Source organism: Rhopilema esculentum, chromosome 14 (assembly GCF_057945365.1).
Source record: "Rhopilema esculentum isolate cy_ngs chromosome 14, ASM5794536v1, whole genome shotgun sequence".
In the NCBI taxonomy this organism is placed as follows: domain Eukaryota; kingdom Metazoa; phylum Cnidaria; class Scyphozoa; order Rhizostomeae; family Rhizostomatidae; genus Rhopilema; species Rhopilema esculentum.
The window spans coordinates 4,996,680-5,015,265 of NC_142828.1; the positions used below are offsets into that span (position 1 = coordinate 4,996,680).

General features: G+C 36.9%; 2 protein-coding genes across 2 annotated transcripts in view; both read left to right on the forward strand.

Annotated features, from left to right (window-relative positions):
- LOC135696224 (uncharacterized) overlaps positions 1–2,661 on the forward strand; it is a 35,426-nt gene extending 32,765 nt beyond the window's left edge. Inside the window, exons 3-4 of the mRNA XM_065215542.2 lie at positions 755–1,074; positions 2,073–2,661. Of these exons, the coding sequence (XP_065071614.1) occupies positions 755–1,074; positions 2,073–2,415 (663 nt within the window). The 3' untranslated portion in view covers positions 2,416–2,661. The remainder of the gene's footprint in view (positions 1–754; positions 1,075–2,072) is intronic.
- A 1,691-nt stretch (positions 2,662–4,352) lies between these two features.
- On the forward strand, positions 4,353–18,460 carry LOC135696216 (uncharacterized). Its single transcript, XM_065215525.2, has 12 exons — positions 4,353–5,021; positions 6,477–6,567; positions 8,198–8,281; positions 8,736–8,837; positions 9,439–9,579; positions 10,301–10,543; positions 10,684–10,755; positions 11,723–11,797; positions 13,004–13,093; positions 13,766–13,828; positions 14,013–14,081; positions 14,651–18,460. The coding sequence occupies exons 1-12, from the start codon at positions 4,645–4,647 to the stop codon at positions 17,552–17,554; spliced, it is 4,311 nt and encodes a 1,436-aa protein (XP_065071597.2). The 5' UTR covers positions 4,353–4,644; the 3' UTR covers positions 17,555–18,460.
- Positions 18,461–18,586: the final 126 nt, after the last annotated feature.

Consider the following 18,586-nt stretch of genomic DNA (forward strand, 5'->3'; position numbering starts at 1 on the left):
CCAATTTCTACTTTTGCTATTATATTCAGCAAAATTATGTTCAAGAGCCCCCTTGTTATTTTAATAGCACTACACCACGGAAAAAAGCCGCTATTGTGTAGACAGAAGGAGCTTCTTTTCTTTTGGACTCGCTACGACATGGCCATTTGGTCAACCTCAACAGTCATGTGCTCGTGTTTCTAATTGGCCTATTTCGATCCACAACTGGGTATATATATTTCCTAGCGTAGAGTTTTCGGTCTATGTTCTGACGTTTTAAACTCTGAAGAGTGTCAGACGAAAAGCTTTAGTTTACTAAATGTTTGCTTTTTTCAAAGCCATTTACATGGCCATTTGTTACATTTTCAAAAGGTTTTTTCCCCTGATAAGATTTGGGCATCACTCTGCATTTCAATGCATATCTCCCTTATCATTCTTATTGTATGAATCGCTTTTTTGGTGCCTTTATCGGCTGCAAGCTGCTCTTCCTTAACTACCCCTCGGACGATACTTCCTAAACGTATAATTTCATGAGACTCGTTGGATTAATGGATCTGCAAAGTTCATATTTTGTTGTGCCAAGCTTTTTAAGTTGGGCAATAAGAATACTGAGCATGTTAAATACTTCTAGCGAACTATTTTTAATGATTTTTACTGTTTGTTCATCATTGGTTTCCTCGACGCTTTTGACACTAAGGCAACCAAAAGCAGGGATGTTTTAGCATTATAGCCAGCGTTTCTTTAAGGTTTGTGATTTAACTGCTTATATTTTTAGGCACTACTTGCTATTTTGATTGCCATCGGTGTAGCTGAAGCAATAGATGCAGCTTGCCAAGCTCAATCGACTTCAGCCCTCAAGAAGATGCTGCTTTCCGCAGGAGGGACACTGAACCCACAAATGGTAGCCGTAGATGAAGCGGGTGCAAGACTCTTTAAATCACACTTCAGTACTAAAGATATCAATGTTCAGCGAGTAAGAACTTTAAGGAAAAGAAAGAGGGACGGAAAAAGGGATTTTGAAGAAGATGTTATCATGGAAGATGAAGATATTGAAGAAGACGATAATGATGACAGGAAAAAACGTCGTAAGCGAAGGTAAGGCCCTGGAACACCCGTGTGACAGACTTTACTTGAAGGTCCGATCTGCACCATGAGAAATGTGCAATGATAAATTAGCAATCTCTAACATCATCATCAAAAATGATATTACAAAAACGAAGCTAAGAAGGAGACGAACACATGATTTGAAAGCAAAGCAGGCGAAATTAAAGAAATCGAGTATTGCAGAGTAAAGCTACAAAGAGAAAAGTTTTTCAGTTGTTTTCCAGCTTCTGATGTCCCTTTTCCTTTTACACACAGCCTCATTTACCTACCAGCCTCAGTTTCATTTTTTTCAATACGTTGATAAATATTTGAGTTTCCGTAAACATTTTGCAACATATTGAGAATAAAGTCATGGAATTTTCTGTAAAATAAAGGAATGATTTGCTCAAAAAAGCTATCGATTACTTTCTCATAAGTCATCTCAAGGTGTAGAGACACGATCCTTCGTCCCAAATAAACCTAGTTCGGAATATGCATAGCTGTAGGAGATATACCCGCTGAAGCCCCTCCCCGCCCCAATCAGGCAAAATGTTTGGGACGTCAGGCCGATTCGGGGCAATTTTATCGCAATTGAGCAATAAAATTCGGGCAAGACCCATGCTAAGCACCCTTTAACGTTTAGGTTGTGCTACGCCCATAGGGATTTGTGATTTAAAATCATTGTTTTGTGATGCTCAAATTTCTTTCGTCATGAAGATAAGAAGTAGTGTCTTCAGAGTCCAGCAAAGTTATTGAACTTCCTCCAGACAAAAACGTCCCAGAAGGCAAACCTTCCTCACAAAACAATGGAAAGTGGGCGTAGCTTTGGTGTGTCGTAGGAGCTCTATTGTTTTTCGTGGGCCTTTCTCCGGTCGTGTTTTGGATTTTTGTAGGTATGAGCAACCAAAGTCTGAAGTATATCATAAAAAATCTTGATGATGATTTATGTCGTTCATTTCTGTCACCCACTTTTTTCCTAATTTTAACTAAATACATATTTTTCATCCTAGAAGCACAACTCTCGGCAGTTGCTATGGCCCTGGAGTACCTTTGAATAACATGTACTTGCTCTGTCACACCTGCGATTCAACAACTGTGTTGTCATCTGACTACTTCCCTCGATACGTTAATGAAGTCATTTGCAACCCCAACAAAACTCCGTCCTGCTTCCACGGACAAGGTCAATGTACATCTAACAGCGTCCCCATTGTATTCCTAAAGAAGACCGGCAATTGCGTGACAAGTGGATCAGGAATTCTACTGGAAGAGTGGATGGCAGAAACCATCAACATCCGCACTTGTTGCGAATGTAGGCTGTACCCGGGATCGTTTCTCATCCCCTTCACTATCTGAGCCAGTTGACCAGACCTCCCAATCTTCGTTTAAAGGATTAAATAATGTGCATTTATCAAATAGACTTATAAAGAAACAGACATATAGAGGACTCCAATTTGCATTCGTATTCACATAATCTTAGATCAATAAAACACAATGCTTATTCTGAGTGCGTATCTATCTAATATTCAAGACAAGGCTTAGAGCCAAAGTGGCAGGAACTGTGATATCAATTTTAGATAAAACTGCAATTGATAACTTGAAGTTGGTTTTTCTTCCTTCAATCTTTATCTTCTTATTACTGTTATAGATTATAAACAAACTACAGCAAAGTTTATATTTTATACGGCAATACATGAACAAACTTCAGTATTTTGATTAAATACTATTTTATATGTAAGGATTCGGCTAATAATTCTTTTAGAAAATTAACTGTCCTCAGTTAACCTTCTTAGATACAACAATTTGTGCTGATTGCTAAGCAAGGAGACTAAAATGGGTGAGCCGGGTATGCTACTGGATGGCATTTCCAATCTTTATGAGAGTAGTGCCTTTGCAAAGTGAGGTCGACTTTGAAGGCCCTCTTGGCAATATTCCACAGCGTCAAAAACAAAATTCATATACTCCAAGCATTTGGAAATTTTAATTTTCAGATGCTTGCTTTCATTGCACTTAATTATAATTGCAATTGTATGCTATTTCGCTTTATTACCGTATTTCAATCACTAAATCCTTATCTTCTATAAATGACACCACTACGAAACGTCTTGGCAGGGATAGTTCATGATGACATGAAGACTTGTAGTTTTGATTATCACAATTTACTAGAAATGGATACTTCGGTTCTTTCGTTGTTATCTCAATGCTGTCGGTTATCTCTGGTTTTAAAACACAAAAATAAAACGTTTAAACAATGGTCATGCTTTTCTTTCGTGCGAAACTAACTTGCTGGCCTATCTGTTCAATGTTTCCGTTCCCGAGTAGCATCTCGAATGAATTTGTTCAGTTTTTAGTAAGCCTTCGTCTATTTAACCCTTCCCTCTATATATGCCCTCTTTTTATAAACATCCTAATTCATACCTATAATTCCCCTAATCCAATGAACGGCCAAAATGGTTACACATTTCTTAATGAGAGAGAACCTTGGGTCAGCACTAAGTTCCAAAGTTCCTTAATTTGGCATCAAATTTTTTTGCGTTTTACTGCTAAAAGTTTCTTAGATGGTTTCTTATTTTCGGGACCTAAAACACAGAACCAAAGTTGCCTTGTTGTTTTGAAGTTGAATATCTTTGGAAAAACATCAACGCAGATTGTCATAAAAATCCCATGCAGATCAAAACCCAAGTATGCTATATTTTCCAAAGAAGTATCAACAAAAAAAAGACCAGTAAAAACTATGGTCAAAGAGGTTGTTTAGTCGATGAAAGAAGTAAAATCTGTAGTAAAATAATCTTTCCTCCATCCAGCAGCGGATTCAGGGACTGCAGGGCCTGGGGCCAAACACATCTGCGGGGCCCTTGTTCTTTACAATTTCTTCTTTCTTTCTTAGGTGCGCGGCCCCTTATTTACTACCAGAAGCGCGGGGCCTAGGGCAATATGTCCCTGGGCCCCCTTAAAGCCGCCACTAACGCCATCCATACCATTTAGAGCTATAAAGTCTTCGGAGCAGTCTCTAAATTTATCCCGATACTCATCAGTAATTTTCTTTTAGAAATGGAAATTTTGCAGTTTCTTAATTTAGTACTAAAGTTTCTTAAATTTGTGGCCATCCTAGATTCTGTGCTAGTGTCTTATAACCAAAAGACGTGTATTAGATGAAATTAAGCACGTTTTCGATTGCCCCCTCCCCCCCTTCACAATGCCAATAAATCGGCAATTGCTGAGACCCCTTACCCCGGTTCCAAAGAGGGCTTGGGAAGTCTCCTGCGCATCGACAAAGCAGCAATCATTTTGTAACTTCCCGGCGCCATGTGTTCATTGCAACGAATGATGCAGTGATGCAGGGAGTTAACTTGAAGAAGCCGTCTGCCAAATTACTCATGGATTTTAACATGGCTAGACATGTGTGAATTGCATCTAGGTTTCAGCTGAAAGTCCTGACGGCCTATTCCATCAGATTTGCAATTTTCATGGATTATGTGCGACGTATTATGCTAGTCGCGTTGAATCACTACAGAGCAGAGCAATTGCTCATCTGCTCATGAAGAACAACTTTGTAGCCAAAACTCAATCAGTTTGCATGTCAAAATGCTGCCTGTTGTGGATCGAAAATTAAGGATGGAGGCATTAACGAAAAATTTACGATATGAGTATCCTAAGAATTTTGCACGAAAGGTCCTAGTCGATCTGGTGTTGGCCGACCACACTTACGCTAGGCCATCGTCGTTAGACCCCGAGTTCAACAGGATTCACTCAACATCTTTGTTATTTACAAAGTCACAACCAGATACAAAAGATGACGAATCCGTCGAAGAAGAGATAGATATCGAGAGAACTGAAGAAACGGCAGATATTAAGGTGAAATATGATGGGAATAATGGGAAAAGGCAAATGACCGAAATGGAAGAGTGTTTTAAGGCCATCAACTGTGATGAACATTGGCAAGAGGAAGATCAATTTTTAAGGTACACACTCCGTGCTGAAAAATAGATCGCGAAAACCGTCAGGGGAAACTTTGTTCTAATTTCCTTTTAATTTGGATAAATTAAATAGGTCACCTTTTTATAGAAAACAATTAAAAACTGGCTTGCTAACCTTTATCAACGAATTATAAAAACTAATCTATTAATCAAAGTTCTTCGTGAATAATGAAACAAATAGCTTAGTATCAGACTCTAGTTTACTGTTTTATTTACCTTCCACAGATTTTTTCCTTGTTTCATAATTAGATACCTACAGTCTTCTTAAGAAAGCTGTTTGGGAAATAAACATTTTTTTAAGATCAGATCTCCCTCAAAACAAACTCAATGTGGGCTCTGTTGAGAAAAACTAACTTATAGATGTGTCCTACAGCATAAAAGCTCAAATTTATTTGAATTGCATCATTTAAAATGGTGGAGGGACCATTGATAATTAGCATACAAGCGTGTAAACTCCATGGGTTGCAGGGGTGTGTCACCCCCAACTTATGAAATTCTTTGAACTAGTCAGAAGTTTGAGAATAATCAGATAATATTAATGCTTATTCAGGTCAGAGAATAGCAAAACCTCCACTAATCCTGATAATTTTCTCAATTCAGAAAGGCAATGACCCAACCCTATAAGGTTTAGGTTATGTAAGTAAAGGCTTACTACATTTTAAGCAAAAATTGGTTTATTGTCAGTCAGAAATTTCATACCCTTCCCCCTCCCCCAGTTTCACTCAGTGTAACTCAGTTAATGTCCTTTCTTGTATAAAATTTACTCTAACCTTCTACCCTTCCCCCTCCCCCAGTTTCACTCAGTGTAACTCAGTTAATGTCCTTTCTTGTATAAAATTTACTCTAACCTTCTAAGGTTTTTCAGATACATTGTTTGTTTATACAGTGCCATTCAGGACAGCTAGGAGGATAGGCAAAATTGTATTCAAAATCTAGGAACATATTCTTGTTAAAGTTAAGAAAAAACAACTTTTCTTGGTGTGCTTTTGCTTTTCATGAAACAATAATTCATGCTACACAATCAGTATATATATATATAAAAAAAATTTCAAAATCAACCAAGTACCACCTAATTTGGTCTTTTGGTCTAATTGAAAAACTTTTCTTAGGCAAATTTGGAAAAAAATGTGACCTAACCCTACCTAATGTATTTTTATTGAAATTTGGAACAAATATGGTATCGCTCAGTTATATAGATTTTCCTTGAACTTTTTTGTAGCAATATTTTGATTTTTATTAAACTTTCAAGCAGTATTTGGATGAGACCATCTGCTCATTCCTTAGAACCACTTAACTAACTCTAGTAAATGCTCCGCTACCTCAAATTCAAAAGAGGTTCTAACAGAAACTGCTAATTGCTCAACACTGGCACAGTCAGCAGTGTTATATCCATCATATTTCTGTATTTGAGTCTCACAGCACTTCTTTTGTATACAACAGGTCAGGATGGACAAGAGATCAGACCAGACTGTTTGATCAAGCCTACAAAGTTTTATCAACATATCGTCTGGCTAGATGCTGTTATGAAGGGGTATGTTTTGCATAGAATAATTTTCATATGTAAAATTTGCATCCATCATTGACTTTATAATTTTTTTGTTAAGTGCCTTCTAACTAGCCTCAAAATTTTTGCCACTTTAAAGCCTGGAAAAGAGGGAGATAAATATCATCAGCTGAAATTGAAGGGCTTTCTACCAAGATTGATTATACAAGGGTTTTCCAGCATATATTAATCTGTTCAATCATGTATGGTTTTTTAAATGTGTGCTAATTTAAATTTTTTTGATGAGGAACTTGAAAATCTGGTTCTGAATTATTGACACACTATTCATGAATAGAGGTGTGCATTTATTTGAAAGTGTGCACTTTTAGAAAGGAAAGTTTACCTGATAGGACTTTTTCTAGTTTCAAAAGACTCAATTGCCACCTTTACTTAACTCTGAAAAATATACAATAGGAATAAACCCTGAAGCAACAAAATTGCCCCGGTATTGATTTTCAAATACCCGAGAAGTATTCAGGTCAAACATCAGTGCTGTAATTCAAAATAATTTCTATCATTGCCCGATGGCTTTGCAAAAGTATATAGTAACAATTTTTTTGCTTCCTTGTCCACAACTGAAACTGTATATATTTGAGATTCCAGTTAATCATAAATTAATCTTCTTTAATGAAAAGATTGATGTTTTGAATATTTCCTTATTGATTCCATAATTCAATATGTTGCAAAATCTTTCCCTCTGTTCTTTATATATTATATTAAAATTTGATAAAATGCTGTCCAGACAGTGCTTTTAGATTGCATCATTGTTAAAGTGTCTTGTTCTTATAAATTAGACAAAATGAGTTTGGGATTTTGATTTTTCTGCAAACAGACTGTATGCATGCAATTGGCTCTGAGTAGACCTATAGGGATATTTCAAAAGGCTAAATAAAGTAACGGAAGGATTTTGATGGATGTTTAGTGCCATAGATAGATGCTATAGATAAGGTTTAATTGTCTGTTACCAGGTGTTTTCTTCTTTCGCAAATGTTAGGAAGCCCAGTAAGTCTGAATAACATGTTTTGACAATAGGTTGAATTGGCTGTTGCCAGGTGTTTGCTCTTTTTCGCAAATGTTAGAAAACCCAGTAAGTCTGAATAGCATGTTTTGTCAAAAGGATCTTTCTTTTACAACCAAACAGAATAGTTTCAGCAAAAGGTCTCACATGAATTGTGAAAGTTCTGCAAATTAGGGCAGTTTAACATCTTTTAGAAAGAGTGAGACCAACAAAACCATAGTTTGAACAACAACAAGACCAATAAGTCCTGCAAGACCACAGTTTAACAACCCCTTCAATGAGATGCCTTAGTTGCTTTTTTTTCAGGCTAAAGTAGTCGTTAGATATTTTTAAAATTGACTTTTCACAGAAGTCAAACCAGGATGACGTATGGAAAAAAGTTTCCTGCAGGTTGTATATATCCACAAGACAAAGAGCTATCAAAAATTGCAAAGCATTGTAGAAATTGCCATATTCCAAAAGAAGTTTATTGAATGCTAATTTTGAAAGATTTTGTTCTAGCGTATCACTCATAATGCTTAGAATATACATTCATCATATCTGTAGTTGATGAAATTGAGCAATTGTTTATAAAAATTTGCTTAACTTCATTCGTTACAGCATCAAAATGAACAAATTCTAAGAAGTCTTGCTCTTGAAAAGACTGCCAAAAGGTTCAGGAACTTAGCTGGTGCAGCTGCTTGGGTAATTTTGACTTTTATACCATTTTCCATACTTGAAGTTTAGAATAGACAAGCATCAGACTGCTAGATAGAAATTGGTAAGACAAATGCTCTTTGTCCATATGCTTTTAACTGAATATAAAATGTTACATATTGACCTTCTGATATTGCAATATTCTTAATTTTTATGTAGTTTGACATGTTAACAGGGGGCTTTTTCTTGTATTTTTGTGTTTATTTGCATATAGGTTAATTCTTCTTAAAGAGATTTTGGAGCCTAAGTTAGATAATGTAAATGAATGCATTTTCGTAGATTTTTTTCACAAGTAACTGAGCCTATGACAATGAAATTTGAATAAAGCAATTATAGCAGTGTAGAAACAATAAGGATATGGGAAATTCTGTTCAAATTTGAAAGAGACCCACCTTTCGGATTCATCAGCTTTATTTCAAACCTCTGACCTTTATGTTTTTAGGACTCAAAGTTGATGCCTTGGCTTCATACAACATTGGTGGATGGAATGAATTCTTGTCTATTTATTTGTTATTTGGAGCTTCTGCAAACACTAAAAGCAAAGGTTAGCTGACAATAACTATTTGTACTGACAGACAATGTGAGCGAGTGATATGACCAGGGCAGGGTTTTACCCACAACAAGTGACTATGTATGTTGGTTGTTTTACCAACTGATATGGCAGGTCAAATTTTCAATTCCATGCCCAAAGCTGTGCCACTCAAACACAATTCTCCCTCTTTACCAAGTTTGCAGGGCTACCATTGCTATAAAAGCCATCAAAGCAACCACAACTGTGTAGGGTTGAGTGGGATGAATGAAAGGAGGAGTGAATTAAGGAAAATATGCTGAAAGAAATTTGAGAGTGGCATGAATGGATCTTTGACTCCCAGTGTCTCTTTCTCTATTAACTGAGTTGTCACTAACGAGTGTGCAAGCTATAATGCATTTCATTTAGCAATTTTTGTGCCTTTTGAATATTTGATTTTAACATTTTAAAGGAACCAAAAGGCCCTTTGTTATTACAATCAGTAAAAAAGGTTGAGGTTTTATTGGTTTTCTTAGCTTTTTCTAGGCAGTAAAAATTGTTTTGTGATTTCAAAGTAAAGCTATGAACAAATTAATTTATTTTCAATTTTTACAATGTATATATCCTGTCATTGCAGATTCCATTGCTAGTTGAGAAGATGATTCAACACTCCACCCCTGCAGACAACCGTTTATTTTATTTGAATTCTCCCAATATTGTCAGCTGTCTTAACAAAGTTTGGGACCCAACACCCAACTTGAAACCAAGCAAGGTCAAGGTATGGTTTTGTTTACCCTAATCACAAAAAGTTTCTAATTAGTTCCCATTGATAATTTTCAGACATTAGTAAAATAGCCTTAATTTAACTTCTTTACCAGTGAGTTATGTATTTGCATATACAAAGTAAAATTTATTTGAAAAGCTAACTACAGTTATTTCTATAAGTTTTTATTTTTTGTCACTTCCATGTATTTTTCACAGTAAATAAATATCTTCTGAAAACTTTTTACAAAATAAACCATCTTGGAGTACTGATACTTATTATCAAATGGTGATACACATATAGCACATCCCAAACTCTTGTTAGCTGAGAAGAAAGCGTTGTACTTAAGCCCAATTTTAATGAGTTTTCAGATTGATTTAAGCATGTTTTGTGTCAAACTAGCGTTAAATCCTGAAGCAAATCAACAGAGTCTACTAGCACTTGAGAGAATTTTGAGTACTTAGCTACAAAGCCATTACTCAGTTTTATGCCTTTTATTGTTGGTTGAGAAGATAAAGCAAGCTGAAAGATTTTGCCTCAGGATGTTTGCCATTCTCTTTCATGTTTCTTTACCAGGCCACCAGTTGTGAAAATTATATATGGCAGTCAGTTCCCTTGTTGAGTGTCTTTGAAATATGCCTCTGCAAGTAACTACTGTTAAGTTTTTCAGTCTGTCATTCAGTTTACCTGAAAACTTTTGTAAAAAGATTCATGAAGCTCTTTTTGTGTCTTACAGGAAAGCAATGCTCCAATTCCTCAAGACTCAAAATTAGACAACAAACCTCTGCTAGTTGTGTTGCCAAGAGGACCGATGGTGAAATTATCACATTCTAAAAGGTCAAAGTTTTGGCAGAGTCAGCTTGGTACTGTTGGGAGAGTTTTGCAGTTGAATATTCTAGATGTTGAGAAGCCTGAAGATTTTGCTGCTTCGTCTTTTTTGGAAAATTTAATTGGCCTGGCCAGGTCAAAAATATCATTGGTATGTTTAAGAAAATTATTTATGTTATTTAATTTAGGAATTGACATAAAGAATGTTATATGTTGAATTATTCGAATACTATTTCAGGATTGTTTTAATGACAATTTAAGAAAGCAAAGCTCAAATTTTTTCACTTCTAGTTCAAGTCAAAATTCCCAGGAAGACCTGTTATACTAATTGGATGGTCCATTGGAGCTTTGCTTTCATGTCATGTAAGTATACGATACTCATATTCTTTTAAATGACGTTTTTGCTGGTGATCTCTAGAAATTACTCAAGTCATAGTCTCGAACTTTTGGCAACCCTGGGGATGATTTTTGAGGTAATCATTGTAAGAAATAGCAAAGCAGTTTTCTTCGCTGTGTCCGTCTGGTGGCACCCATAATTTTAAAGGGAGAAGTATGTCGCATCATTCATTGGTTTACTGAGACAAAGAACAAAATTATATTTCAGTGAGTTTTCATTTCACAACAAAGGAGGTCTCTTAATTGCTGTTGGTCACCTATACTTATTTATAACGCTTCTCTAATTCCGAGGACGTTCCAAATTCAGCAAACAAAAGTCAATGAACAACACAACACACCTCCTTTAAGATCAGTCCTTGTGAAACTTAAGGATTAAGCCCTTTGGAAGAAGTCATATCTTACTTATTTTGTATGAATATTGATCCTCTGTGAATTGTCGCTACGTATTTTGCAGAAGTTAGATAAAACACGGTATTTCCCCAGCACCATGTTCTATTAACAGTAAATTACTTCCCTGATGTTTACTCTTTACATAGTATACAATTTGGCATTTAATCGATAAACTCATAAAGACTCGAATTAAAACGTTATATATTTCTTTTAAGATAACAAAACAATAACAAATTGGCTATATACTCTTATCGCACGCTCACAAGTAAGAATAGTAAAAAGCCATGTTTCTAAAGCTCTTCAAACCCACGCGTTTGCTCCTTCCCCGCGTTTAATTGTAAGCAGATTATTTATTTTACACAACATAAAAAATTGTTGTAGTTAATTCGAAAACGACTGCTTCAATATTTGGGCCTTTTAAGATTCCAGCAATGCTTTTCTTGCAAAACTTCCTCACGTTTTTCACCATTTTCAAAGATGAAGATACATATATGTATGTTATTTTTGCATTTATGGATTGTTTGTATTATCATTTGTTTTAAAGCTTGCAGCGTTGGAACAAGTATCTGGTGTTATTTGCCTTGGATATCCTTCAAATGGTATGGATGGCATTAGAGAGGTATGGTTACTAATGGTTACCTGATGAGCTCTGCTTATTTGATGGTTCTAAAGATATAACAGATGATGGTTCTGAAGATATAAAAGCAAAGAGTGTGGTTTTTAAGACCTAGGGCATAGACGTGTTTAAGAGCTTTTGCATATTCAAGAAAGCAGTTCTTTGTAACTGTAGGCTTTAGTCCGATAACGCCCGTTTCTCACTTAGGTTCCCAGTCAGCCCTTTTTCTGCATTTTATACACATTTCTGTACGACCTAAACATTGTCCAAAAACCTTTGACCGTGAATGAGAAAATCCTTGCCCAATAAACTTTGCCAGCATACGACCCAGTGCCATGAGGTATCTTTTCTGTTATGCTCACTTATTCAAGCCTTTGAAATTCTTTGTTGAGTGAAGTAGCATTTTGTTGTTGAAGGAGAGACCACGCTAGTTGTAAACCTTTGCTTCACCATGGAAAACAGCTACAAGATTTCTTATGTCAGCTTTTTTCTGAAAGGAAATGTACAAATATTTCGTAAACGGCTGCCCAAACAAACTGAGATTTGCCAAAATGCTAAGCAATTTGCTAAATAATGCCCAGGCTGAGATTCCAAATGTCAACCAGAGAAGAAACAGAATAGATAGTATTTTTTAAATAAGAACAGTACTGTTCTGTGCAAACTAAGCAAAAACGGTTTAATAGATTTACTGAAAGGTATCTTAAGAACCATATTGCTGCCAAGTAAGAATAAACTAACTAAGCAGCTCCAACAACGAGGTTCAAATATTAGAAAATGCTTAAGTGTATAAGGCTAAGCTCCGGAACCCATGCTGATTATAGGAAACGTATAATATTTCTTGTCCATCTTTGTTGGAGCCAGTTTCTTGGCCAAGCTAGGGAAACGGCAAACCAGAGGCCCAAGACAACTCTGCCCCTGATGAGAGAAGGTGCCCTTAAAATCTTAGAGGATTTAAAGCTTTTTAAGAGTTACCATAAGGACACATAATAACTTAAATGTATAGCTGTTTGTTTTTCATTGTTAGAGTTGCCAGTATGATTTTTACCCGCGTCCTAAACTTTTCCTAAACAAGAGACTGCCGCGTGTTTTTGCTGAATGGGTTGAGCTTTTTAATAATTTTAGTTTTTTTTATAAAATTTGTGTATGTTTGCTCTAACCCTTAAGAACCATCATTTTATCTTGGTTCTATACACATGATCTTTTCTTTAGACCGAAACTTACAATATCGCTGACATCAAATGCCCAATGATGTTTGTGATTGGGACACATTCTTCAACCAGCTCGGCTGATTTTATTGAGGTACGTATACTCTTATCTTGATTTTTTATACGGCTTGTGCAGCTGTTGCTTATCTCGTGATTTCGTTATTGTCATTGCTATGGAAAAAGAATATAAATGAATAAGCTCGATCTTTTCTCTCTCTCTCTCTTTCTAATTCTTCCTCCATTTCCCTTAAGCATTGCCAACTAAAAATCTATAAAAATGTATATCAGATATATTTTATCGTTTTACCATCATATTATAGAAGGCAGGGACATTGTGACATTGCACTACCTCCCTCTCATTAATGCTCATTGTTTTTGTAAAAAGCACTATACGCTGATATTTCAAGACTGTAATTACTCCCTACGTCCCTGCAAATAAGCCAGCTTTAATTGTACCCAAAAAGGGCTCTCTTTCTTTCATTTCTTTTTTTTTAATTTTTCTTCTTTTGAGCTTCTTCTTGATCTTCAATTATTCATGCAAAAACAAAGATTTATTGTAATCATCATGTACTTTGTCTTCATATTGATTGCCTGAGTTTGTTATCATCCAAGTGTAGTTTAGATAGAAAGCAGTGCTAAAAATGAAGAATAAAGCATTTTCAGAATTGTGAAGAAATCAAATACAGAAATCTGCATCTCTCTTCATTACTTTCATTTGAATTTACTTATTTCTAAAAATCTATATGCATGTTCAAAACTTCTTTAGGGTTTAAGAGAAAAGTTTCGTGTTGACACAAATATGCTGCTTGTCGAAGGAGGGAATGAAATGGTAAGTGCGAGAGCGTTGTTTTTTGCTTCCTTGCATCTTTGTTGTTGTTTCATGATCGCATTAGACATAGAAGGCAACAGCTCACGATATTGAAAGTCCATCAACTGAAGCCCCTTAATTGCTGGGTAAGCGGTATTCCATTACGCTATTTTGCCTTGCTCTACATATGCAATGTTTTCTTCAGTTACAGCTCACTTCTTCTCTAAAGAAAAGAATGCGAATTACCCAGAACATGGTTGACAGACTGGTCATGGTAATATTTTAGAGTTTATTCCTTCTATTGTTTGTTATCCTTATCTATGTTATAATTTCATTTCCAACTTCTGATTAAACCAAGTTCACAGTAGAATAACCCTGAGGATTCTATCGTTTAATTTCCAACATTCCCTGTGCTGTTCAATATTGTACAAAATTCTTGTAAAGATACCACCTTGCAGTTGATGTGAGGTGGTATTTGACTGCCGTAACAATGTTCTAGCAAGAATTTCATTTTCGTGAAGTTTCAAATTTCACAACAGCAAAAGATGGGAAGGAGAAATAGGGGTTGGGACAGGGAGAAAAATTATTTCACGCTATAAAAAGCTTTTAGTTAATTTGGCGCGATTAGTTAATTTTTCTTCTTGTTGTTTATAATTTTTCCAGAAACCCAAACATTATCCCAGTTTTTCAAGGAAATCAAATTTAGCTTTTTCTAAAAAAGGGCTTCTAAAATGAAAGGATTTTGAAAAGGAGGAAAATGTTTAATCTTGAGTATCCTTTTCATTCCCTATTCCAGTTTTTATTGTATCAATTAAGTGGATCATGAAAGTTCCCTTTGTTTAGGATGAAATGGAAAAATTCATTTCGGATGTGCTGGCCAAAAGTGACAGTGTGAAAGACTCGTCAAGGCCAGATACGCCTTCATCGTCAAGTCAACAACTAAAGCTTAGTGACAAGAAAAGAAAGTTAAAAAGAGCAGATACGGCTGGCATAGAGAAGAAAAAACCGAAACTCATGCAGTCACAGCAACAGAAGTCCAACACAGCAGGAAAAAGTGGAGAAGAAGGAGGCAAAATAAAAAGCAAGTTGAAAACGGATGGTAGCAGCACATTGACGACGACAAACGAGCTTACAACAGCAGCTGCCAAAAATGCATCGAGTGCTGGAGTAGAAAAAGGCAATGGTAAACAAACAGGAGCGGCAGGAAAAGCAGTTGATGAAGATCCAGTCAAGAGCCAAGTATCTAAACTATTTTTAAAAGGCCTGCATGGAAGGTATGGTGAAAAGGCCGCCAAAAAGACGAAGCTAGTCAAAAGGCCTGTACCTGTTGGGAAAAGTGTTGCAGCCACGCCAAAGCAAGTAGATTCAAAAGCCGACTATGCGGCCTTGCAGAAGTTCCCTACAACATCTTCCATTCTGCTATCAAACACCGGTGCCCACCTTCGTCTCCAAGATGGGAGGATTCTTCGAGTTTCAAGTGCAGATTGTCAGAAGATGCAACACCATATAGGGATTTCAACTGCTAGTGCTTTGAAAACGTCTCTAGTAAGTAACCAGACTTTGCGATTGAACAATACTATTTCGACTTCAAACACAGATGCTGCTAAAGTAAGTAACTTTATGGCATCGTCTTTAAAAGTAGGAGGACAAGTCCAATCAACGATTCCAATGACTGCACACTCAAAGCCAGTTTCCAGATTCACAAATTTAGCTGTTGTCGGAGGTCCATCAACAATAGCCCATGAAAACACAAAAGCCGTTGCTGGGAACAGTCACATCAGCTCTAAAGAGCAATTTACTTCGGAGCCTTCATTGAGCAAGGCAGCATTGGAAATTACAGCCTCTCATTCTCAGGCTAAGCCAACAGCCTCTTCCGCGCAGCTCTCGTCAAATGACCTTAAATACCTTAATGAGTTGTTTTCCAAAAGTCAAAGTGACACAAAGCTCGCTTGCAGCTCAGTCGAAACCTGTAGTAGTATTACAGGGAGCAAACAATCACGTACGGTTCCCGATAGTCCGATTTCTGCTAGAATAGGCATAGGCACGCTGACAAATCTTGCTAATGCTGATGGCTCTCCTCCTGGAAGTGGGACAAGACACTCGCCCGGAAGTAGTGCAAAGAATTCGTCAGTGACAGCTACCAGTAGCGTAGCCACATCTAGCATACCAAGTGGCACCAACGTCCTTCAAAGTACGCAACAATCTTTGCAACAATCGGATTCTCACTCATCTCAAAATGATATCCAGCCAAACGCAATGAGACCCAAAAAGATTGAGTTTTCCACTTTTAAGCCAACATCAGTTGCAGTAACTGGCCCTATATCTGTTAAAAGCCATGTTATGGCTGCTTCCTCTCTTTCTAGCCTATTGAACCATAGCAGAACTAACTTTTCTCAAACAAGCACTACTTTATTTAGTAATTCCACCAGCCAAGTTAGTCTTGCGAATTCCAAGTTCACACAATCAAGACCCACAATAGAACTATCCCAGTTTGTCAAAAAGCCCACATTACCCGCGTCTTCTTCGGCACCGAGCCTTGCCACGACTCGTCAGCCAATCTCTTTAGCAGCAATATCAAATAGCCCTGCCAAACTTACATTTACCAGCCGACAAATTCAAGGCAACGCTGCAAGAGGAGCTAGAAGTCCCCAGACTATAACGTTGCACATCCCGAACTCTGCCATGCTGAAGGATCATAAAGGAATGAAAAATAATGGTTCAGAAATTAAACTGATTGGATTGTTGAACCAAAAACGCGGTAGTCCTATGTCATCACCTATCCACTTCTCTGTGCAGAGTAGAAGTGCCCCAGGTTCTCCACAGTCACAAAGTCCGACAATTGTATTTACTTCAAAGGCAGAGACAACGACAGCGGCCCAGGCAAGAGTCGTAAATTTGAACAAAGTGAAAGATGTCACAGTCAACAATGCTGGGAATTCATCCACTGGAGTAACCACGTTCACCCCTGGAATTCAATCATCTGTTTCAGTAGCAAAGGCTGTTGGTGCTGACTCCTTATCAAAGAAAGAAAGTTCTTCAATAAAAGTATGCAAGCCTGGAAATATACAAACGGCCCTCATTAAGTCTCTGACCGCGGCATCGTTTTCCTTGAAACAGAAGGAGTCAATTGCCAACTTGCTGAAGAATCCAGGCCTTATTAAACCAAGGGACCTTTTGAGTCAAAACGAAGATGCGGTCACACAAAGCAAAACTATTGGTGATACGAAAGAAAAGAGTAAAGCTGGAGGGGTAAAACAGGGTGCTACTGAGTGTGTGAGTTTTGTCAGTGACGATAATGTACCAGTTGTTGTTGAAAATCGTGGGCACAGCAAAGAACGAACAGGTGGCGAGTTGAACGGTCATGGTGGAGCACGAGGCAAAGTATTGGCACCTGATATAAAAAATGCTGACCCAAATGTTGACGTTGGTAAGCAACAGACAAAGCAGCAATCAAACAATGCTACCGATAAGCGCAGTTATAAGAGGTCTGGGTCTAATGACGTAAAGATTCACGATGTAGCCAAAGGATCTGATCAGCTGAAAGTTAGCAACGAAACCTTTGGTGACGACAGTAGAGAGGAAAATCGTGGGAAACAGAAAAGAACACAGGACGGTGATGATTTCCGTATAGAGAAGGATGATGATGAAGACAATGGGCCTACTGCAAGCAAACGCCTAGCCAGGAGAGATTCAGCTTCGAGCAATGGAAAGAGAAAAATTCCAAATGCTCAAAAGATGGAAGAGTGAATTTTGATCTGGGACATCGTTAATTTATTTCCAAGATTATTTTTTTTAGAAAATTCGTTTGTTGTTCAACTTATCAACCTAGCAAATTTGTTTAGCTGTGGGTCAGGAACTACCAGAGTTTGATTGCAAATGTGCCAAGACTTAATGCCTTGTTTCAGTACCCAGCTAGTTCTGAATATCTTTGAATGCGTATGTAATGTACTTGTGGCTTGCTCAAAAGAATTAAGTCAGAAATCTTTGTTAGGTTTCCAGTCACTTCAAAACCTCTTACCAGTGCCTTTGTGATATACTGGAGTTTCCCAAAAGATGAACAATCGCTTTTTTAACGTACTTTGGAAGCAGAATTGATGATTTTTTAAGTTCTAGAGTCTATGATTGCCGGGTAGCTAGAAATACCATTAAGCTGGAAGTTTATAGCTCTAAAACTCTATTTGTAGATATGTTTTATTCATTATTCGCATAGATGTATCTAAAGCCATGATGTTTCGTGTTAAACGTTGTCGTTGGTTTGGTTTTTTTTAATTCTTATGTTCTTGTTAAAAAGTTAAAAAAATAGTTTTTGCACTGCCAAATAAACCTATGAAAAAGTTTTGAATATAGCACGGAGAAACAGAAACAAAGCAAACTAAAGTATTTTTCATCCTTTGGTACTCTGTGCCAAAGTTCTCTGAGGAGTATCGGACAAAAAATCCTCAAAGAATGCCATATCTGCAAAGTATGCTACTTTAATATGACATGTCTCTGCTTTTCCGTGCTATTTTCAAATTTTTGTACTGGGTTCATTAGAAGCTAAACATTTCGTGACTGTAATGTCGTTTGTCGAACTGTCACTTGAATTATGAAGTATTCTGGTGTTTAAAGTGTAAATTGTAGTAAAATGCTGATTGATATTTGTGTTTAGCCGTGCTTTCGTATTGTTCGATGATTGACCTAGAGATCAATAATAGTGATAAAAAGTGTCCTTAGTGTTTAACAGATGATCTGGTTTTTCAACGTCACATATCCAGCTGAAGAGTGTTCAACCCACCCTTC